This window comes from Ranitomeya variabilis, chromosome 6, assembly GCF_051348905.1.
Source record: "Ranitomeya variabilis isolate aRanVar5 chromosome 6, aRanVar5.hap1, whole genome shotgun sequence".
In the NCBI taxonomy this organism is placed as follows: domain Eukaryota; kingdom Metazoa; phylum Chordata; class Amphibia; order Anura; family Dendrobatidae; genus Ranitomeya; species Ranitomeya variabilis.
The window spans coordinates 35,236,031-35,259,984 of record NC_135237.1 but is presented as its reverse complement, the minus strand read 5'-3'; the positions used below and the strand labels follow the sequence as shown (position 1 = coordinate 35,259,984).

Genomic DNA, 23,954 nt, shown 5'->3' with positions numbered 1-23,954 from the left:
TCCATCTGTTTTTCAATCCTTCATGCATGATATCTTCCGGACTTATATTGATAAATTCTTGATTGTATATTTGGACGATATTTAGATTTTTTCCGATGATTGGAAGTCTCATGTGGAACAGGTCAGGATGGTATTTCAGATCCTTCGTGACAATGCCTTGTTTGTGAAGGGGTTTAAGTGTCTCTTTGGGGTGCAGAAGGTTTCTTTTTTGGGCTTTATTTTTTCTCCCTCATCTATGGAGATGGATCCGGTTAAGGTTCAGGCCATTCATGATTGGATTCAACCCACATCCGTGAAGAGCCTTCAGAAATTTTTGGGTTTTGCAAATTTTTATCACCGTTTCATTGCTAACTTTTCCAGCGTGGTTAAACCCTTGACTGGTTTGACGAAAAAAGGCGCTGATGTGGCGAATTGGTCCTCTGCGGCTGTCTCTGCCTTTCAGGAGCTTAAACGCCGATTTACTTCTGCTCCGGTGTTGCGCCAACCAGATGTTTCTCTTCCGTTTCAGGTTGAGATTGATGCTTCTGAGATTGGGGCAGGGGCCGTTTTGTCTCAGAGGGAATTCTGTTGGTTCTTTGATGAAACCGTGTGCCTTCTTCTCCCGCAAGTTTTCGCCTGCTGAACGCAATTATGATGTCGGCAATCGGGAGTTGTTGGCTATGAAGTGGGCGTTTGAGGAGTGGCGACATTGGCTTGAGGGAGCTAAGCACCGTATTGTGATCCTGACCGATCATAAGAATTTGATTTACCTCGAGTCTGCCAAACGGCTGAGTCCTAGACAGGCTCGATGGTCCTTGTTTTTTTCCCGTTTTGATTTCGTGGTTTCGCATCTTCCGGGTTCTAAGAATATTAAGGCTGATGCCCTTTCTAGGAGTTTTTTGCCTGATTCTCCTGAGGTTCTTGAACCGGTCGGCATTCTGAAAGAAGGGGTGGTCCTTTCTGCCATTTCCCCTGATTTATGGCAGGTTCTTCAGGAATTTCAGGCTTATAGACCTGACCGCTGTCCTGTGGGGAAATTGTTTGTTCCTGACAGATGGACTAGTAGAGTGATTTCTGAGGTTCACTGTTCTGTGTTGGCTGGTCATCCTGGTATTTTTGGTACCAGAGATTTGGTTGGTAGGTCCTTTTGGTGGCATTCGTTGTCACGTGATGTGCGTTCTTTTGTGCAGTCCTGTGGGACTTGTGCGCAGGCCAAGCCTTGTTGTTCCCGTGCTAGTGGGTTACTTTTGCCATTGCCGGTCCCTGAGAGGCCCTGGACGCATATTTCTATGGATTTTATTTCTGATCTTCCGGTTTCCCAGAGGATGTCGGTTATCTTGGTTGTTTGTGACCGGTTTTCTAAGATGGTTCATTTGGTGCCTTTGCCTAAATTGCCTTCCTCTTCAGAGTTGGTTCCGTTGTTTTTTCAGCATGTGGTTCGTTTGCATGGTATTCCGGAGAATATTGTGTCCGACAGAGGTTCCCAGTTTGTTTCTAGGTTTTGGCGGGCCTTTTGTGCTAGGCTGGGCATTGATTTGTCTTTTTCTTCTGCATTTCATCCTCAGACAAATAACCAGACCGAGCGAACTAATCAGACTTTGGAGACTTATTTGAGATGTTTTGTGTCTGCCGATCAGGATGATTGGGTGGCCTTTTTGCCATTGGCCGAGTTTGCCCTTAATAATCGGGCTAGTTCGGCTACTTTGGTTTCGCCTTTTTTTTGTAATTTTGGTTTTCATCCTCGTTTTTCTTCTGGGCAGGTTGTGCCTTCTGACTGTCCTGGTGTGGATTCTGTGGTTGACAGGTTGCAGCAGATTTGGGCTCAGGTGGTGGACAATTTGGTGTTGTCTCAGGAGGAGGCTCAACGTTTTGCTAACCGTCGTCGGTGTGTTGGTTCCCAGCTTCGGGTTGGGGATTTGGTTTGGTTGTCTTCCCGTCATGTTCCTATGAAGGTCTCTTCCCCTAAGTTTAAGCCTCGGTTTATTGGTCCTTATAGGATTTCTGAGATTATTAATCCGGTGTCTTTTCGATTGGCGCTTCCGGCCTCTTTTGCTATCCATAATGTCTTCCATAGATCTTTATTGCGGAAATATGTGGTGCCCGTTGTTCCCTCTGTTGATCCTCCGGCCCCTGTTTTGGTTGATGGGGAGTTGGAGTATGTGGTTGAGAAGATTTTGGATTCTCTTTTTTCGAGGCGGAGGCTTTAGTACCTTGTCAAATGGAAGGGTTATGGCCAGGAGGATAATTCTTGGGTTTTTGCTTCTGATGTCCATGCTGCTGATTTGGTTCATGCTTTTCATCTGGCTCGTCCTGATCGGCCTGGGGGCTCTGGTGAGGGTTCGGTGACCCCTCCTCAAGGGGGGGGTACTGTTGTGAATTCTGCTTTTGGGCTCCCTCCGGTGGTTGTAGGTGGTAATGCAGTTGCCCCTGAGTTGCAGTCCTGGTCAGGTGTATCTGCTGATTGCAGTTCTGAGTGGGGTATTTAGGCGTGCAGGATTCATTAGTCCTTGCCAGTTGTCAATTGTTGTTGGGAGGTGTTGGACCTCTGCTTGGTTCCTCCTGCCTTTCTGCCAAATCAGCAAAGATAAGTGTCTGGTTTTTTTTCCCTGTGGCACACATGCTATGTGCTTCACAATTCAGTGCTATTCTTGGTGTTTTCTTGTCCAGCTTAGATTGTGTCAGTATTTTCTCAGTCTTGTTGGATTCTCTGGAGTGGCAGATATACATTCCATGTCCTTAGTTAGATTGTGGAACTTTTTGTATTATCTGCTGTGGATATTTTTGGAAGGGTTTTAATACTGACCGCCTAGTAATCTGTCCTATCCTTTCCTATTTAGCTAGAGTGGCCTCTTTTGCTAAATCCTGTTTTCTACCTGCGTGTGTCTATTCTTCTCCTACTCACAGTCATTATTCGTGGGGGGCTGCCTATCCTTTGGGGGTCTGCTCTGAGGCAAGGTAGCATTCCTATTTCCATCTATAGGGGTATTTAGTCCTCCGGCTGTGTCGAGGTGTCTAGGGTATGTTAGGCACACCCCACGGCTACTTCTAGTTGCGGTGTTAGTTCAGGATTTGCGGTCAGTACAGGTTCCACCGACTCCAGAGAAAGTTTCATGCGCTCCAAGGTCACCAGATCATAACACTGTCCCCACTATTCCTGGTTCGATCGTTGGCCAATGCAAGGTGTAGACCTGTTTTACTCTTGAGACTTGTGGCTCTGGCCAGTCCAGAGGCTGTAGGCTTAAATTCTGTTTGTCTATTGTATTAGAGAAACATAACTACTCTCTTTTGGCAACAGTGCCACACCTGTCCACAGGTCATGTGTGGTATTGCTTCTCAGCCCAATTCACTTCAGTAGAGCTGAGTGGTGATATTTACATCCTATAGACATGTGTAGAGCTATTTTAGGTAGACTGCTGCCATACTTTTCTATTTACTTAGTAATTCGGAAAAGTCCATAACCTCTAAGAATGTGGCAGTCTGTTTACATCAAGGACAGGCATACCACATGTGCAACCAGTTCAGCTGCACATGGAGGCGAGTAAGATCTGTAGCAATACCTACACTGATTGCACTGCATGTTTCGCACACAGGATGCTGCTGTGCTCATTCTGTTTTCTCCTCTTGTTCTTCTCTTCATGATTCCTGGCATCTGCCAGTGCTCAGTAAATGTTTCCATATGAAGTTGATTATTTGATATTGGAACAAGAAAAATGCAAATTGTTCATAATGTCACACAAACCTCCAAAAATAGGCCGGGCAAAATTGTTGGCACCTTTCCATAATTGTGGGTAAGCAACTTTGTTTTAAGGCTCGTTCATACTCACGTAATATGAAAATCACACCTGAAACCAGATAAAAAGGAGAGAAGTCGACTCAATCTTTGTCTGTGTGTGCCACACTAAGCATAGAGAACAGAAAGAGGAGAAAAGAATTGTCTGAGGACTTGAGAACCAAAATTGTTGAACCATATCAACAATCTTAAAGTTACAAGTTCATCTCCAGAGATCTTGATGTTCCTTTGTCCATGGTGCGCAACTTAATCAAGAAGTTTACAACCCATGGCACTGTAGCTAATCTCCCAGGACGTGGACGACAGAGAAAAATTAATGAAAGGTTGCAACGCAGGATAGTCTCGATGGTGGATAAGCAGCAGAAATCAAGTTCTAAAAAACTTCAAGCTGTCCTGCAGGCTCAGGGTTCATCAGTGTCAGCGTAAACTATCCAACAACATTTGAATGAAATTAAATTCTATGGCAGGAGACCCAGGAGGACCCCACTGCTGACACAGAGACATGAAAAAGCTTGACTGCAGTTTGCCAAAATGTATGTGAGTAAGGCAAAATCCTTCTGGGAAAGCACCTTATTGACAGAGATGAGACCAAGATAGAGCTTTTTGGTAAAGCACATCATTCTATTGTTTACCTAAAGTAAAAGGTGGTGATAAATGAAATTAAGTGGTTTTATTTACAGTGTAATGGTACAATTTTGAAGTTACATAGTTACATAGTTATTAAGGTTGAAGGAAGACTTTAAGTCCATCTAGTTCAACCCATAGCCTAACATGCCCTAACATGTTGATCCAGGGGAAGGCAAAAAAAAACCATGTGGCAAAGAGTAAGCTCCACACTGGGGAAAAAAATTCCTTCCCGACCCCACATACGACAATCAGACTAGTTCCCTGGATCAACGCCCTATCAAGAAATCTAATATATATACCCTGTAACATTATACTTTTCCAGAAAGGTATCCAGTCCCCTCTTAAATTTAAGTAATGACTCACTCATTACATCATCATACGGCAGAGAGTTCCATAGTCTCACTGCTCTTACAGTAAAGAATCCGCATCTGTTATTATGCTTAAACCTTTTTTCCTCCAGACATAGAGGATGCCCCCTTGTCCCTGTCACCGGTCTATGATTAAAAAGATCATCGGAAAGGTCTTTGTACTGTCCCCTCATATATTTATACATTAACATAAGATCACCCCTTAGTCTTCGTTTTTCCAAACTAAATAGCCCCAAGTGTAATAACCTATCTTGGTATTGCAGACCCCCCAGTCCTCTAATAACCTTGGTTGCTCTTCTCTGCACCCGCTCCAGTTCAGCTATGTCTTTCTTATACACCGGAGACCAGAACTGTGCACAGTATTCTAAGTGTGGTCGAACTAGTGACTTGTATAGAGGTAAAATTATGTTCTCCTCATGAGCATCTATGCCTCTTTTAATACATCCCATTATTTTATTTGCCTTTGTAGCAGCTGCCTGACACTGGCCACTGAATATGAGTTTGTCATCCACCCATACACCCAGGTCTTTTTCATTGACGGTTTTGCCCAGAGTTTTAGAATTAAGCACATAGTTATACATTTTATTACTTCTACCCAAGTGCATGACCTTACATTTATCCCCATTTAAGCTCATTTGCCATTTATCAGCCCAAGCTTCTAGTTTACATAAATCATCCTGTAATATAAAATTGTCCTCCTCTGTATTGATTACCCTGCAGAGTTTAGTGTCATCTGCAAATATTGAAATACTACTCTGAATGCCCCCTACAAGGTCATTAATAAATATGTTAAAAAGAGGGCCCAATACTGACCCCTGTTGTACCCCACTGCTAACCGCGACCCAGTCCGAGTGTGCTCCATTAATAACCACCCTTTGTTCCCTATCCCTGAGCCAGCTCTCAATCCACTTACACATATTTTCCCCTATCCCCATTATTCTCGTTTTATGTAACAACCTTTTGTGCGGCACCGTATCAAAAGCTTTTGAAAAGTCCATATACACTACATCCACTGGGCTCCCTTGGTCCAGTCCGGAACTTACCTCTTCATAGAAGCTGATCAAATTAGTCTGACATGAACGGTCCCTAGTAAACCCGTGCTGATACTGGGTCATGAGGTTATTCCTCTTCAGATACTCCAGTATAGCATCCCTTAGAATGCCCTCCAGGATTTTACCCACAGTAGAGGTTAAGCTTACAGGCCTATAATTTCCGAGTTCAGTTTTTGTCCCCTTTTTGAATATTGGCACCACATTTGCTATACGCCAGTCCTGTGGTACAGACCCTGTTATTATGGACTCTTTAAAGATTACCAATAATGGTCTATCAATGACTGTACTTAGTTCCTGCAGTACTCGGGGGTGGATCCCATCCGGGCCCGGAGATTTGTTAATTTTAGTGATTTTTAGACGCCGCCGTACTTCCTGCTGGGTTAAGCAGGTGACACTTAATGGGGAATTTTTGTTATCACTGATCATATTGTCGCCATGGGATTTTCTTTTGTAAATACTGATGAAAAAAAGTCATTTAGCATATTGGCTTTTTCCTCATCCTCATCCACCATTTCACCCAGACTATTTTTAAGGGGGCCAACACTATCATTTTTTAGTTTCTTACTATTTATGTAGTTAAAGAATATTTTGGGATTATTTTTGCTCTCTCTAGCAATGAGTCTCTCTGTCTCAATCTTTGCTGCCTTGATTTGCTTTTTACAGAATTTATTTAATTTTTTGTATTTATTTAATGCCTCCTCACTACCTACTTCCTTTAATTCTCTAAATGCTTTCTTTTTGTCCCTTATTGCTCTATTTAGCCATATTGGTTTCCTCCTATTTCTAGTATGTTTATTCCCATACGGTATATACTGTGCACAGGTCCTATCCAGGATGCTAATAAACGTCTCCCATTTTCTTTGTGTATTTTTATGTCTCAGGATATCGTCCCAGTTAATTGTACCAAGATCCTCTCTCATCCGTTGGAAATTTGCCCTCCTGAAGTTTAGTGTCCTTGTCACCCCCCTACTACCCATCTTATTAAAGGTTACATGAAAACTTATTATTTTGTGATCACTATTCCCCAAGTGACCCCCAACCCTTATATTTGATATGCGGTCTGGCCTGTTGGTTAATATTAGGTCTAGCAGTGCCCCCCTCCTTGTTGGGTCCTGAACCAGTTGTGAAAGGTAATTGTCTCTCATAATTGTCAAAAACCGATTACCTTTACCGGAACTGCAGGTTTCTGTTCCCCAATCTATTTCAGGGTAGTTGAAGTCCCCCATAATAATGACTTCTCCTTGAGTCGCAGCTTGAGTTGGCAAGGACCTTCATCAGAGTAGTAGAAGAAACAATTGTAACAAAATTATATAAGAGAGTCATGTATGATACAACCATTCATGATGATATAGTTTAAATTCTGTATCATACGTGACTCTCTTATATTCTTTTGTTACAATTGTTTCTTCTACTACTCTGATGAAGGTCCTTGCCGACCGAAACGTCAAAATTGTACTATTAGGGCTCATTTCCACATGCGAGGCACACGTCCGTATCTCGCATGTGGAAACCAAGCTGTGGAGCCGGCACTCCAGAGCGGAGCGTGCGGCCGCATAGGAACACATGGAGCTGCACAGCTCTGCTCCTGAGTGCCGGCGCCAGAGCTTGGTTTCCACATGCGAGACACGGACGTGTTTCTCGCGTGTGGAAATGAGCCCTTAGACTGTAAATAAAACCACTTAATTTCATCTATCACCTGAGTGGCAAGTCTTTCTATTGACTGTGTGCAAGGCATCCTGAAATCTGAAGATTACCAAAGGATTTGGGGTCTCCATGTAGTGCCCAGTGTTAGAAAGCTGGGTTTGTGTCCTAGATCATGGGTCTTCCAGCAGGACAATGACCCCAAATACTCCAAGAAGCCCCCAGAAATGGCTAGAAACAAAGCGCTGGAGAGTTGTGAAATGGCAGCAATGAGTCCGGATCTAAATCCCATTGAATACTAATGGAGGGACCTTACAATTGCTGTTGGGAGAAGACGAATTAACTATGAGAGACCGGGAGCAGTTTACAAAAGTAGAATCCAAAATTCCTGCTGAGAAGTGGGTCGAAACGTTAGTCGCTTCCTTGTATATGCCATCACTTTGTCCGCCACTTGCACTTGTGTTGAACAATCATTAAAGATTATTTGCATGAAAACTCTAGAGTGTGCGGTGAAACTATTTCTCTACTATACAACCTTAAAGAACAGCCAACAAGAGAAAGACATTAACTCTTGCTGGACAAAAAGGAAAAAACAATCAAATTTTATCAGAACCAGAGCTGCCACGAATCCCATAAAGAATCGTGACACTGGCCATCTGAACTAGTGCATCATAAAAAAAAAAAATAACTGCTTTAATCCATGTATTATGTGTTTGTGCATATTTTATATATGCTTGTGTGTGTTATATGTACAAGTGTGTGTGTAATGTATACAGGACATCTATCGATATGGTCATCTATATGTGCATGCCGGTCATAGAAAGTTAAACAAAATGATACCTTGATATCTGTGATCCTATGTTTTATTCCAGAGAAATCCACGTTTTTCTTAATATGTAAGTGTGCTGTTAAGATCTATGGGCCGGACATAGATCTCCCTGAGAATCTTTTTTTTTCTTTAATTATTTGCAATCTGCAAGAGAACCTGGAAGCAAGTGCTCAATTTCACTGTAGCGCCTCTGCAGGAGGAAGCAGGTACTACATACTTGAAATCAGTGGGTGGCCTTTGTAATTTCCGTGTGTTGTACGACGACTGCACCTATTATGGGTCCATTTTTCATTACCTTGTTTTATGAGCAGGTTTAATGTGGCTTTTTTTTTTTTCTTGCAGTGTCTTCCATTTTTACTGTACCGAATGTGAAGTTACAGCCAGAAGCTGGAGATAGCATGCGGATGTTTGGAAAAAATAATAGTTTCAGTAAAAGCCTCTCAATCAGCAAACACTGATGATCTGGCATCACGTGGCGGGATTTAGGTGGGTGCACAGTACAATGTTCTGGAAACAGATGTAATATGTATATGGCTCCTTGTCTATGAATCATAAATGCAGTTTTTTTGCTTATGGTTATATTACTGAGTGTGAGAGATATACTCTAATATTCAGGTTGGCAATAGTCACATAAGTTGCAGCAGTTGTATAAAAAGTGTTCTTTAATTAAAGGGTTATCCAATTGCTTATTCTACTGTTTTTTAGTAGTTCCATTGAGAAAATCCAAATTATGTTTATTAAAAAATATATATATATATTGCAATTTTCTCCCTGGCCACTAAGCTTAAAACTCCTACTTTCTTTTCAGCAGCCACATGGGTATAGGCAGCAGTAAACTGTTTCTGAATCAATTACTTCTATAGGAGAGCTTTCTGGGCATGCTTTGATCTTTCAGGGGAATGAGAAGGTGAGCTATCTTGATGGTGGATCCTGTGTTATCTACTGTATATAGAGATGTTATCAGTCATTGTACAGGAGGAGGTGAGCTGTGACATCACCTATTGTGAATGGTGGATCCTGTGTTATCTACTGTATATAGAGGTGTTATCAGTCATTGTACAGGAGGAGGAGGTGAGCTGTGACATCACCTATTGTGAATGGTGGATCCTGTGTTATCTACTGTATATAGAGGTGTTATCAGTCATTGTACAGGAGGAGGAGGTGAGCTGTGACATCATCTATTGTGAATGGTGGATCCTGTGTAATCTACTCTATATAGAGTTATCAGTCATTGTACAGGAGGAGGTGAGCTGTGACATCACCTATTGTGAATGGTGGATCCTGTGTTATCTGCTGTATATAGAGGTGTTATCTGTCATTGTACAGGAGGAGGAGGTGAGCTGTGACATCCCCTTTTGTGAATGGTGGATCCTGTGTTATCTGCTGTATATAGAGTTGTTATCAGTCATTGTACAGGAGGAGGAGGTGAGCTGTGACCTCACCTATTGTGAATGATGGATCCTGTGTTATCTACTGTATATAGAGGTGTTATCAGTCATTGTACAGGAGGAGGAGGTGAGCTGTGACATCATCTATTGTGAATGGTGGATCCTGTGTTATCTACTGTATATAGAGGTGTTATCAGTCATTGTACAGGAGGAGGTGGTGAGCTGTGATATCACCTATTGTGAATGGTGGATCCTGTGTTATCTACTGTATATAGAGGTGTTATCAGTCATTGTACAGGAGGAGGTGAGCTGTGACATCACCTATTGTGAATGGTGGATCCTGTGTTATCTACTGTATATAGAGGTGTTATCAGTCATTATACAGGAGGAGGTGAGCTGTGACATCACCTAAAAGGTGACATCACCTAAAAAAAAGTTATGTTCAGTTACCAGAACAGTACCCAAACCTTGAACCCATTCACTTGAATAGGGGTGGCCTGAACATCCAGTGTTTGCCATGTTGTCCTGTGCATGACAGCGCGGCACACACTGCCTGATCGGCAGTAAAATCATTGCCGCCAGTCAGAGAGCAGTGATTCCCACGCTGTCAAATGACAGTGTGAGCCCGCAGCTGTGATCAGAGGTAAAAGTTTACCTCAACTGTCAGCTCTAGCAAGGCCGGTTATCAAGAATAGAGGGGTTTCCATACCGTTTTTTACAATTATTTAAATAATTGCCCCCCCCCCAAGCCTAAAAATAGCAGCCTGCAGCATCCAGAAAAGGCACATCTATTGGATGCGCCAATTCTGGCGCTTTGCCCTGCTCTTCCCACTGGCCTTGTGGCGGTGGCAAGTGGGGTTCATATTTGTGGGGTTGATGTCACCTTTGTATTGTCCAGTGACATTAGGCCCTTGGCTTAGTAATGCAGAGGCGTCTATAAGACACCTATCCATTACTACTCCTATAGTTCTTTGGTAAATAAACACACAACTAGAATAAAGTTTTGTATTTGAAATTTTGATTTAAAAATGACAAACACAATTATACTCACCTAACGCCCATTCCATTGAAGCCATGGTCTCCTGTGAAAAAAAAAATTAAAATTAAAAACAACCATATCTCTCACCTGTCCATCGTTCTGTCCCACACCGTAATCCATGTGTGGCGATTAACAGTTTTCAACCTGAACGGTGCCAAGATGCGACCGTCCAGGTGGAAAACCACTGGGGAATGAGCTGCAGCGAGCGCAGCATCAGTGACTAGCGCCACAGGGCCAGTGGGAATAGCCGGAAAAAGCGCCATATTTGGTGCATCTAATACATGAGCCTTTTCTGGGTGTCTGCGGGCTGCTATTTTTAGGCTGGGGGGGGTTCAATATCCATGGCTCCTTACAAGCCTGAGAATACCAGCCCCCAGCTGTCTGCTTTACCTTGACTGGTTGTCAAAAATAGGGGGGACCCATGCAATTTTTTAATATTTATTTAAATACTTAAAAAATATGGCATGGGGAGTCGGAACCCCTCTATTTTTGACAACCAGCTTTGCTAACGCTGACAGCTGAGGGTTGCAGCCCGCAGCTGTTAGTTTTGCCTGGCTGGTTATCAAAATTACAGGGGAACCCACACTTTTTTTTTCTTTTTAATTATTTATTTAGATCGCAGGCGCCAGTTGATGAATACTTCCATCAGCCGCCACCTGCTCTCGCTGTTAACAGCAGCAGGCGTAAGCTGATGCGAGTAGTAGTCCCATCACCCGACGCCTGTGACCAGAGGAAAATGTTTTACCTCTGATCACAGCTGCAGGCTTATGCTGTCCTCTGACAGCGTGGGAACCGCAGCACTCTGACCGGTGGTATTAAACTTAAAGCCTATTAGAGCTGCCGGAGAAACACCCAGTGTTCGGGGTGCCAAACCTGAACAGTTACATGGAGTTCCTGGTGAAGTCCGTGTTCTTAGTCCATGCCTGAACAGTAGGTGTTCGGTACGGACCCGGAACATTACTGTTTGGGTTCACCCATCTTTACTCTTGGACATTCTCATTTGTTTTCAAAATTCTCAGTTCGCACGTAGGAGATGACAGTTGGTGCTAATAAAGTTTTATGAGGAGAGAACGTGCAACCTAATGTCTATAGCGCCTCACTCCCTCCATAGAATTTTAAAAGCACCAACTGCCATCTCCTATCTCAGTAATGGTAAAATCTGTCTTAACTGAATACAGATTTTTACCTATGAACTGAGAATGAAAGATCAGTCCAGGAGCAGAATGAAGCAGATTTCTCTGATAAGATATATTAGATCATTGCTTATTTTCATGTTTACTATTGATTTATGAACTAAAAATGAACTCTTTTTAAAAACATTTCTATTATAAAGCTTGAGTGTTTCTCATTTGTACTATTGGGATGAACATCTTTTTTTTTTGTGATGTCTAGCTGATAGACGAGACAAATTTCACCTCCTCAGGGCAAAATAATACTGCTAAAAATTAATTTAAATATTTGCTTTTGGCAATTTCTACTAAAGGGGTGAAATTTAAATACATGAATGTGGCTGAAATATTAAGTATCATATTTGCATAAAATTGATTTCAATTACTGTCGGGTCAAAAAAATGAAGCAAATTGTTAATTTCTACAAATGTAGACATTTTCTGTGTTAGAAAGCAAAACCAATTCACTGTGTTATACGTCATGAAGGGCTTCAGGTGGTGGAGCTTCATACAGGGATTTAAGATATGCAAATTAAAACTCCTCCAGAAGGGAAGAACAATGTTGCCCCCTATAAGTCATGTTGGTTGCCAACACTGGCTGGGAGGGTATTATGCATGCTTCGCCCCTGGACCGCACAGTGCAGGTGCAGAATTTTACATTCAGACAGGACATTGCCTCCATGCATGATTAATCAGCACAAGGAGGAGGTGATGGGTAAAGTTGAACTACCCACAAAGAATTTGCCACCTAATTTGCTTAAAAAAAAACAATTTTCTCCTGAGGTAGGACCTCACTGATCATAAAATGACAGAATATCCCAATAATATACCATGTATTAATAGTATTGGAATATCCCTTTAAATTTTAGTGGCTTTATCCACCTATGCGTCAATTATTGCTCTAATACATGTAACAGGGACTTTGTTTGATGCTTACATGGCTACAGACTAGAACGTCTGCAGTATCTGATCCACCTGTGACCCTATTGCTCTGGACAAGAGATGTAGACACAAAACAGAGCAATAATAATACATTGGTTTTAAAAGTGTACAGACCTCTTTAAAGAGGACCTGTCACTTGCTCAAAAAATTGAGCTATATACATTGATAAAATCCCCGAGCTCCCATGGTTCTTCTGCTTTTTTCTGTTTTGCACTGCATCGCTCCATTGCAGAGATATTCACATTTGTTAATTTGCTACTTCTGGAGCACACTATGTGAAATCTCTGCTTGTAGAGCAACTGAGCATTTCTTCAGAGTCTTCTCTGGGGGCACGTCCTTTCACCCTTCCCAAATACTGCCAATCACAGTTCAGCAGCGTCTGAGACTTATAAACTGCTAGTTTAGCTGCTGAACTGTGATTGGCAGCAACTAAAAGGGAGGGCTGAAAGTGCGCACTCCCAGAGAAGACACTCAACAAACGCCCAGTTGCTCTACAAGGAGAGATTTCACATACCATGCTCCAAAAACAACAAATGTGAATATCTCTGTAATGGAGTGATGCAACACAAAACGGAAAAGTGTGTCAGAATCAGTGGAACTCAGGGATTTTTACAATGTATTTAACTCAATTTTCAGGGGGCAAGTGACAGCTCCTCTTTAAGTAAATGACGAGTTGATTTTTATCTTTCTTTTCCTGCTTAGATTAGTTTCAACAGCTCTCGTTTCTATGATGTTTCCAGTCATGACTGTGATTTACAGACCTTTTTTTTTTTTCTTTTTTCTTGTGGTCGGTGTTTATTAATGTAGAGTCCCTTGTTTGTTTTGATGTTTGTTTTGTCTGGATTTTTTGTTTGTTTTTGTTTTTATTTTTTGAAAGGTGCTTTCTAACATGTCATATGCGCACTGTGCTACATTATTAATACCAGGACAGCAGCCAAGTCCCACTAGACAGTCTTTATGCGCTTCCAACATTCCATGAAGTGTCTTAACATAAAAGCGTGTTTGAGTTGAAGTGGCTGATAGCCTGGGATGACATTTTTATTCACAGCGGACAATGCAAAAATGACACTGACTGCGGAGGGAAGCATTAGATTGATTAATTTATTTTCACTAAAAATGGGAAATACAATAATGTGGTATATCGATTTTTATTTTTTTTATTTTTTTTATTGTGACCCACATTGTTTTTTTTTACTAAATCCCATGCATGGACATACAAGTGTATCCTTCCTGTCCCTCAGCTAAAGTTCAATGAGCTGCACAAGATGAAAAGTTTTAAAAGGGTCTTCTGGGAAAATACAAAATTGGTCCTAATATGGAAAATGTTCTAAAAATAAATATATCCCCCTGCGGCTCTACCACCGCCACTCAGTTAGTTCCTTCTATCAGTCACCTGACTACTACAGCCAATGGTTGGCCACAAGCTGTACATGCAAACTCTGGAATTGATTGCAGCAGTCAAGTGGCTGATGAGCATCATGTCATCCTGTGTCTGTCTCTTTGGAAATTCAGCAGCTTATGAGCTGATCTGTACTCCCTTCTTGTCTATTCTGCAGCAGCTCCAGCCAGCATACATTGTGAGCCCCTTTTGGAAGCTGTTCTCTCGGTCCCAGCTCTGAACTCTATATAATGTGGTGCTTCTGGTGCTGCAGAGGTGGCCAGAGGACCTGCAGTCCCCCCGGTCTCCAAACTCTGCTCCCAGGATTTGCAATCCCTGCTAGCCTAGGGCTCTGGTGCCCTGTTCTCATTGTAATCCTAGGGTTAACTTTCCATAGCTCCAACCCCTGGAAACTCCATGTGTTCTCTCTTCCCTTCCTTACACTACACTGCACTACATCTGCTCTTACTCCTCCCCCCAGCCAGAAAGGACAGTCCCCCTAAAAACTAGGGGCTTGTGCTCCCCCTTCTGGTTAGGGATCAGACTTGTGTGTGGATGTGTGGTTTACTCAGTGTAGGGAGCTCCATTTACTTCCAGACACGATACCACCACCGGTTAGGGAGGCGATACCATTGTGGTAGCCGAACCGTAGGGGCGCCACATTCGCTCATCATTACTAGATATAACATAACTATCATACCTTGAGTAATTTCGGACTGCGAGGAGGCAAGAGACTCATCCCACACTCATGGAAAAGTTGGGACATCTTCCAGGTCACTGGCAAAAAAGTATTGGCTCTGGAATGTTTCTTATGCGTGAAGTTTGTCGGGTGTGGTTAAAACGATGCCCAGCTTTGAGTACATTTGTTGGCTGTCCTCCCAGATAAACAACCCCAAGTCTACGTTCCCACGATGAGTTTTTGGCGAGTTTTTCATGCTGCTTATTTTTAAAAAAAAAATGTAAGTGATCTATATCGGACGTCATCCGAGTGCAGTCCGATATACACCGACTCAAACAATGTAGAAGATGGAGAAAATAAGCTTTCCGTCTTCTCCACACCTAGGATATGATTTTGGCATGTGAGGGGATCGGAGCACTGACACTTGGCTCCCGCTTGCAGAAGAGTTTGAGTCAAGTGTCATTAGCATATCGCATCCGATGCTTTTCCATGAGAGAATCATCGAATGCTGTGCGCTACTGTGAGCAAGCTTTTAGGGTGAGTTCCTCAAGAGGAAGAAGGCGCTTCAGGAAACGCCTATTTTTTTTATTATTATTATTTTCTGAGAACTTTTTTCAACATCTTTGGTGGGGGGTATTTAGCAGTGTTTTTCCAGCATTATGGCATATTTTTGGGTGCTCCATTAAAAAAAAATGAAACCACCCAGGCGTCTTCCAGACATCTTTTGAGCCTTCCAATTGACTTCTATTGTAAAGTATAGAGCATCTCCAGCTTGGTAAGTGCCTGAAGAATGGACCAGTCTTCTTCTTCTAGTTTTTCATTTTCAGATTTAGAAGACTGAATATATGAACAGCAAGTCATTTTAACAAATAAATGTATACGTTCATTTTTTAGGAGCATTTTCAGGCCTCTTTTTCAGGTGGGTTTCGGAGCGGAATCGCCTAAAAAAGATATCTTGTGTACATTCCCTCTGGTAAAAGCAAACCGTTTATAGGCACAGTTGACGCTTCTAGTAGGTCCTGTCCATCGGATTTTCTTTCTTTTTGATGGACTGACTACATGCTGCTTTATTCTGTACAGTAGAAAGCAAAGCACAAAAAGGAAACCTGTTGGAGTCCATCGTGGTGGAGTTGAGCAAAAAGAACCCTGCAGAACCCTGGTCCAATGGACCTATCATTAATGTATGCCAGAAATCGAGTCCTATGAACCTCCTCCTACCTGCCGGAATCTCTGACTCCTCTTCTGATTAATAGTCACATCATGAAATCATCATTATGGAGTGACACTCGCATGGCGATGAACGGGGTGTACTAATGAGTAGAGCGACAGAGATGCCGTCTGGTAGAAAAAGGCTCAAAGGGCTCTGGTCTAGTGGCCATGGACTACTGATGTGGCCTGAGTCCTCCAAATCATTTTTGCTCATCTCTACATCAAAGATGTGGTTCCAAAGTGGACATAGCCTAATATATTCCAAAAAGGCCTACGATAAATTGTGGTAATATGATAAAAAACAAAAGACAAAGCATTAAAATAAAACTTAAAGTAAAAAAAAAAAGGCAGCTCGTCTTGTCATCTCATGATTTGTATTGCATCTTAAGACTACTAAGGACTTGAGTCATTACGGCATTTGCGCCTTTTTTCTTTAGTTTTTGGTGTTTTCCATTTGCGCCTGATTCTTTTTTTAATTTGAGCCTTTTATGAAGTCTATTTTATGTGTTTGCCTGTTGTTATTTTTTATGGTCATCATTTGGGGGGCAGGACTTGAGGGTTATCAGATATTTTTGTCTGTTTTCATCAATTGTGACGTTTCAAAAACTCTCAATTTTTGCGCAAATGTTCTCCAGCCCTTCCCTCTGGAGCAGTTTTATTTACATATTAATTTTTTGCGCAAATTATGCACAAGAAAAGTTTGAGACATAAATAAATATCATTTTTGGTTTTGCACAAAATTCATGAACCGCATCCGCCATATTGAAGAAACCTCATCGAATATGTGCCTTAAAAAAAAAAATGTAAATGTAGAATTGGGCGCTTTGATTAAAAAAAGAAGTAATATTTTTTGTGCAGGCCAGTACGGTGCACATAGAACGTAGGATTTCTATATTCCATTATGTTACTGCATTTATTATTATTTTTTATAGTGAAAATGTATTTTCTACCAGTACCTTGATGATCTTCCGTATTCTGTTGTCATGGTGTTAAAAAAAAAAAAATGTTCCCCTTGAAGGAAATATAAAATGTTCTCCTGTATAACCTATTTACAGCTCAGATTCTTCTTCTTTGCTATTACGATCACACACGTAAAAAAATGAAAATAAAATAAGACTTTTCTTTTTTTGGTGCCCAGGCCTGATGACAAGACAGATGTTTTTCTGGGGCGACGTTTTTATTTTGCACCATTTTGTAATACACAGTTTATCTTTGTAAAAGATCTGCTACTGAACAGAGGCATAAATTGTTAAAATTAATTACCAAACCGGCTGCATCTCCTTTGGGAATTTAACCAAAGGATCAGGGGCTGTATTATAAATGGAACTGTGACTGTGTTTAAGGAGGTGGAGGGGGAAGGGCTTGAGAATAAAAAAAAAAAAAAAGAAAAAAAATCAGTCATTTTTTAAATATATTTTTTCTGCTTATAAAACAAATAAATTGATAAAACAAATGTAAATAAAAATAATAATAAGAAAAAAAATAAGAAAAAAAATGGGAAGAAATAAATGAATATTTCAAAGGTGTTTGTTGCGGAATAATCTGTGTTTGGGAAGAAATCTGTAATTACCAAGCCAGGCATTCAGTCCTGTCCTAATTTTCCCACCAGCCTTTCAATCCATCAGCTGCCTCAGAGACTAAAGTATTCTCATTAGATGGAGCTAGAAGCAGCTAAGCTCGGGATCCTACTTCATATTCCCTCTCTCACTGGCTTTTCCTTTTCTATTCTGCCTTGGGAGTGACTGTGAAGATCATTTGCCGGAATGATTGGCAGGTTAGAAGATTCGATCAGATGAGTTGTTCTTAGCGCGGGTCAAAAAGGCTAGTTAGCAGGAGCTGTCGAAAAATGCCAGCAGCATTCGAAATGGGAAATGTCATGACTTCCAGGCAGGGGGTGCCACCTGGAACAGAAAGCCCCCAGCTCATTAGCAACTTGCAGGATGCAAACTCAACTATGGGGAGCAGGAGACGGAAAAGATAATACCCAATGGGGAAAATTATCGTGAAGTGGAATTGATTTCATGTATAATTTGTTTATCACTGGAGGGAACAAACGTTGTCCTCTCGACGTGCGGAGGAGCCCGGACTGCGAATGAAGCCATTTAGCATAATCTCCAGGTTGGGCTAACATTCAGCAAAAAAAAAAGAATGCAGACCCCTCTTGTCTTAACCACAGCAATGATGGGCGCACGTTGTATTAATTAGTGTTGACGTTAATGCAAATGTGTCATCTAGAAAGCTGAACGGCGGCCGTGCCGGAGCGAAATAGAAGGACAATTGATCATGAGATGGGTTAAGGGACTGCGGTGAATTTAGCATTACTGGCTGTTTTCTGCTTCCAAATATGTAATTATGAGCAAAGCGGTATTGTAAGTATATACAGTATATCATGAATGTTATTAATCTCATTTATTCAGCCATTGTTCCTTTTGGTATGTTTGGAGAGGCTCGGACTGGCACACGGGAGAACAGGTAAATTCACCGGTGGGCCCGCACCCTCTATATGGGCACAATCCACTTGATTCACTAAGTACAGATAAAAGCAGCAAACTCATCGTTTATTTAACAAACTGCTCAGCTTACTAATATATAGAAACGTATATAAATTTGTGAATGAGGGTCAAGTAATATTTGCATGTTGCAGAACCTTTGGGCCTTTGGCATTCCTGTCCGACACTGTATTTGGACCACCAGCGATCCACTCCTCTCTGCTGGAAAACCTGACAGTGTTTAATAAATGTGTGCATCATTGACATGGAAAAATTATTTTTATATATGATAGTAGTTGCTTTTCAGTTATTCATTTTCAAACTCCTTTACATGCAGTTTGCAGCTTGATCCCACGTTTCAGGTTTTTCTCGTGTTAAGTGTCTCTCCCAGTAATACAGGCTGGATGTGAAGTCTGCATGTGTCCAAGGTGTTGCTGCCTTCACTGCTCAAATATTAGTACAGCTTCTATCCTGCACTTATTTCTACTTCATTTGCTTTCTTTTTTTTGTAGCCTGTTTTCTCTGCCCTCCCTGAGACTATAGATGCTTTCCCCTATCTTCACACTGTGCAGAACTTTGTACAACCCGGTCATTGTTGCTATTTCCTACATTTAGCGAAAGGAGAGGGAGAGCAGAAAGAGCAGTCAGAAGTAAGCAGAAGCTCTGATTACTCAGCTAATTAAAGAACTTTACTGACACTTTATAGCAGCAAAATGATTGATCATTTTAAATGAAGACCATTGAGAAATTTGCATTACTGTGCACTTAAGGAATCACGAACATAATTCTGGGTGGGCTGGAGCCATGGTTTACAGCTGCGAACATGAGGATAGTTCTGCTGTTTTGACAACTAAGTTTGGTCCATGCATGTTATGTCAGTCTGTCGCTTACTTGATTAGCGCTCTCCTGGGTGATGGGGTCTAGTAAACGGACCCTCTATCTCTAGAGACCATTTGTAAGGAAATAACTATTGTGGCGGATCTGACTAACTCAATCTGACAAATTTGACCCAACTTTACAAAACTCTATGTAAGATTAGAAACCTTCAGAACTGAAATGTTTTGTATCTCAGATTAGTCTATTAACTATTCCTGCACTGTTTTCACCCAAAATATAGTATTTTAATCTTTTGCTTTCCTTCACAGTATCTTTCCAAGCACCACTGCAAATGTATGTTACTGTGGGTGCTCAGTTGGGTAGTGCTATGTGATCCTTTTTTCTACTTTTTGCTACTTCTCCTAAAACCCTTTGCAATCACTTTGTCTGTCCTTCTCCTCAATATGCCCAATAGTCAGTCTCCTCTTCCTCCTCCTCACTATTTATATTTGCCAGTCAGTCTCCTTCCCCCTCTGGCAGCAGTAACTATAATCCCCGTTAAGTTCCTTAATCAGTCTCCTCCACCCTCTGGCAGTCATAAGTTAAAAGTAAAGTTCCCTTGAAGAAAGTTACACAATTATTGCATCTGGACCAAGAAAGGAATTGTACTTGATTGCTTACAAGTCAATCGTCAAATGAAGTCTTCTTAGCCTTGCTTTATTCTTGTATATTGCTGTGCACAGACTCAGGGAATTCTCTGAAAAGCTGCTACGGAATGCTTGAGCATACATGTTCACTATTTCTCGGTGCCTGTAGATATACATGCACGTTGCATTAGATTTAGAACCCCAGGTTGTGCCATGCAGCGGCCAGAAGTGGATTGTCACATGCGTGAGACTTCGGCTGGAGTCATAGGTGACACCGCTTGTCAGTAGGAATCCCTGCACCACTCCAACAACTCCGTCCTTCTAATTAAGGACTCTCCACTTGGTCGTTCACTACAGGAACTAAAATCCGTTTTCCAAGGCAAAAACTTTCTTTATTGCATCCTCATGAAAAAATTACAAACATGGCAAAACATCTCAGCGACGCTTCGGCCAAAAACTGCTTTTTTTTTTTTTTCAAATCAAATAATGATTTAGTGATGTTCTTTTTATTGTTTGGGTTGAAAAAGGCCTTTTGTGGTCGAAACGTTGCTGCACTATTTTGATATGTTTGTTATTATTTTATTCATGAGGATTCAATACAGGAAGTTTGGGAAATATCTGGTGCCTTGGAAAACTGTTTGGCAGAACCATGAATTGCAAGTGCATCTATACGCCACCCAGTGCACTTGCAGTCTAAGTGACATATGGACAAAAAGATGAATTTTGTTGCAATGGAGCAAAGGATGCTTCTAATTGGGCTAATTTCCGTGTCTGCTCTGCGACGTGGAACTTTTTGAAGAAGATTTTGAAGGGGAGCTGCTTCAAAATCCTCCTAAAATATCTCTTCAACTACTTTCCCGTTTCAGCTCAATGGAAAATCCTTTTTGCTGTTCGTGCAACGTTTTTTAATCTTTTTTTTTTTTTCCCGGACAAATTTTTGAAAACCTCGCTGCAGTAAAAAAGAAATATCACTCAGATTTGTTTACATGAATTTTAAACCAAATCCACTTAAAACTTCATATCAAAGGATATGTTGGCACACAATTTTTTTTACATGGATTTTTCTGGCTAAAAAAAAAAACACACCAAAAAAGCCCTTCTTCAATAAACACATTTTTGACATGATTTTTGGTGCATTTTTGTATGCTTTTTATATTTGGCTATGGGACATTGTTTTCTCCATCATTTGATTCAGGAGTCAAATTTGATGCATTTTTTCAAACCGTAAAGCCTCAAAAATTGACACTTCTTTTTCTATGTGGAAAACCAGCATTATAGGCCTGTTTTGAATTGACTAGGAAGCTCATTCAAAGAGTGTTTGCTGCATTTTTCATGTGAAAACAAAATCTGTTCCAAAATCCACATTAAAAAAATGCAGTGTGAATACCCCTGGGGTAAGTATAGAGTTTGTTCTGCTAGAAAAATCTGCCTTGGAAAAACCTGTAGAGTTTTTAGTGCTTTATTTATGCTGCTTATACATGAATTTTGTGCATCATTCTTTTTTCTTTTCTTATTCCATTCATTGGACAAATTTGAACCTTTGTCTAGGCGGAAAAAATGTAGACGGAAATTGTCATCATGTGAATATATTCTCATTCACTCAATGGCCAAATTTGGAGTGTTTTTTTTTTTCACGCAGAAAAAAAGGAAATGTCACGACACAGCTGTCGGGTGACCTAGGACCAGGGGCTCCTTCCTTGTCCCTAACACTAGGGGGTGGCATAGCTCGCCCTACTCCCCGGGATACTTCTGAAGGTGAAGATGCCAGGGCCCCCACCCTTGCCTTATCTCCTGAGTTAGCCCTCTGTCTGTTCTCTCCTCCCACCCAGGGAAGAGGGGCACTACTGTGCACCGTAGTACACCAACCCGACAAGGCAACACAAACAAGGGTTAACAGAAAACTCCAGACATACAAAATATTCCTTCATATATAACAGAGGAATGCATCGGGGCGTGGAGGATGGGGAATAAACCAAAACAGAGAAGGATAGGGAATTACCACGCATACAAACCAGACAACAGTCACAGATAACTCCTCCAACTCTCCTCATATAAACTCCTCTCCCTCCATTAGCCATGCAGCAAATGCTAGCTCTGACAAGGATTAGTATCAGAGCCCAGATTACAAAGGGGCATGGAGTGGCTAACCAAGCTCAGCTGTGAGCACAGGGATTTCCAACATGGCCATTTAACCCCTGTTCTGCCAGAAGAAATAAACACACTTAAAATGAAGGAGTAGTGCTTCTTCTGAAGGCCGGAGTAGGAGCAATCAGATGCTGCAATCTTCTTGCTCCACACTGTCGCGGTAACCCCGTGACAGGAAATTAGTCAGATCCTGTCCACTACTATGATGGATCCGCTGCATAATCATGATGGATCTGTTGTACAATTGTGATCAATCTGATGCACAACTGTGATGGACCCTGCTGCACATCTGTGATGGACCCTGCTGCACAACTGTGATGGTCCTGCTGCACAATTCTGATGGTGCTGCTGCACAATCCTGATGGTCCTGCTGCACAATCCTGATGGTCCTGCTGCACAATCCTGATGGTCCTGCTGCACATCTGTGATGGTGCTGCACAACCCTGATGGATCTGCTGCACAACCCTTATGGACCTGCTGCACAACTGTGAAGAATCCACTGCACAACCCTAATGGATCTGCTGCACAACTGTGATAGTTCTAATGCACAGCTGTTATAGATTGGTACACGTTTCAACAGCGTACCATTGATGATCACATTATAGGGGTCATCTACTGTAGCTATGTGCACATGGATACCATAGAGGAGACCTTCCACCCTCTTACTGCTTGGGACCCCCCACTATGAGCCATAGCAGAAAAATGCTACTGCAAAAAATCACTCCACCTGCAGACAACTTATCCCAATCATATATCGAGTCAGCCCCTTCAGTTAGAGGTATGTCGAGTTTCCAAAAAGGTAACTTTAGGCTCCTGTACTGTACCTCCATGACAATCTGTTCCAGGATCCTCTCAGCCATATAAAGCAATGCCTTCACATTATGCAGGATATATGCAGAGACGTATTTGTACAGTGAGGTAGCGCACTGCTGTCTTCTCATGATGCAGAGGGGCGTTCAGCCCCCCTGAGGCATCGAGGCCACTCAGCTGCAACCTCTGCACCCCATCTAGCGACATCCAATAATTTCAGTGGCATAAATCTGCTCCAGTCCTATCCTTTAATGAATATATCATCTCGTGTGCATGGAAGATCTCCGTGTCTCGGAAAGAGAGACAGAAGCGCCTAAATTACAAGGAGTAAGGAGCAGGAAGACCCAACATCCTTCATTATTTTTGCTTCTGCGCGGTACTAATGTTTAATTGAAAGGCAGTATGAGTTGTGTTTTGACATTCTTATCTTTTAGTACCAGGCTAGAACCTGTCAGGGTGAGCTCCTGAATCAAGCAGCCGTGTTCTTGGCTCTCGTAGAATCGCGTGCATCTGGTTGGGAAAAGCTGCTCTTCTTAGCCAAGAAACCGGCAGCCTCCCTACTGAGCGGAGATGAAGGCCGGGTCACATCTTTGGCAAGAAGTCACAGCATAACTATTTATAATTGGTCGTAAGTTTTGTATTGCCGCTGATCTTGTTGCAGAACAGCAATGATGGAACATTTCCGTACAGATATAACAAGCAGCCTGGAATAAAGAAGGAATTCAGTACTTTTTTTTCCTCTCTATGTTAGAGTTAAACCCACCTTAGACATTTATGACGTATCCTGTAAATGTGCCGTAAATGTCTGAGCAGTGTGAGTGCCAGGGTGGGACCAGCATCTTTCTCCAAAAAGGGTCCCCTGACCCTTCTCCAGAATGGATGCAAATGTCTATTCACTTTTATGGGAGTGGATGATATAGAATCATAGAATGTTAGAGTTGACCTCCGGGGTCATACT

General features: G+C 41.8%; 1 protein-coding gene across 5 annotated transcripts in view; it reads left to right on the top strand.

Moving 5' to 3' along the window:
- The window catches only part of CDK14 (cyclin dependent kinase 14), a 484,203-nt gene that overhangs the window by 376,541 nt on the left and 83,708 nt on the right, over positions 1-23,954 (top strand). For 4 of the 5 annotated variants that reach the window (XM_077268230.1, XM_077268229.1, XM_077268232.1 and 1 more), the window contains one exon: positions 8,629-8,772. In XM_077268230.1, coding sequence (XP_077124345.1) covers positions 8,629-8,744 — 116 coding nt within the window. In that variant the 3' untranslated portion in view covers positions 8,745-8,772. Of the gene's footprint in view, positions 1-8,628; positions 8,774-23,954 lie in introns of those variants that run through there. The other variant, XM_077268228.1, reaches the window with a different exon arrangement.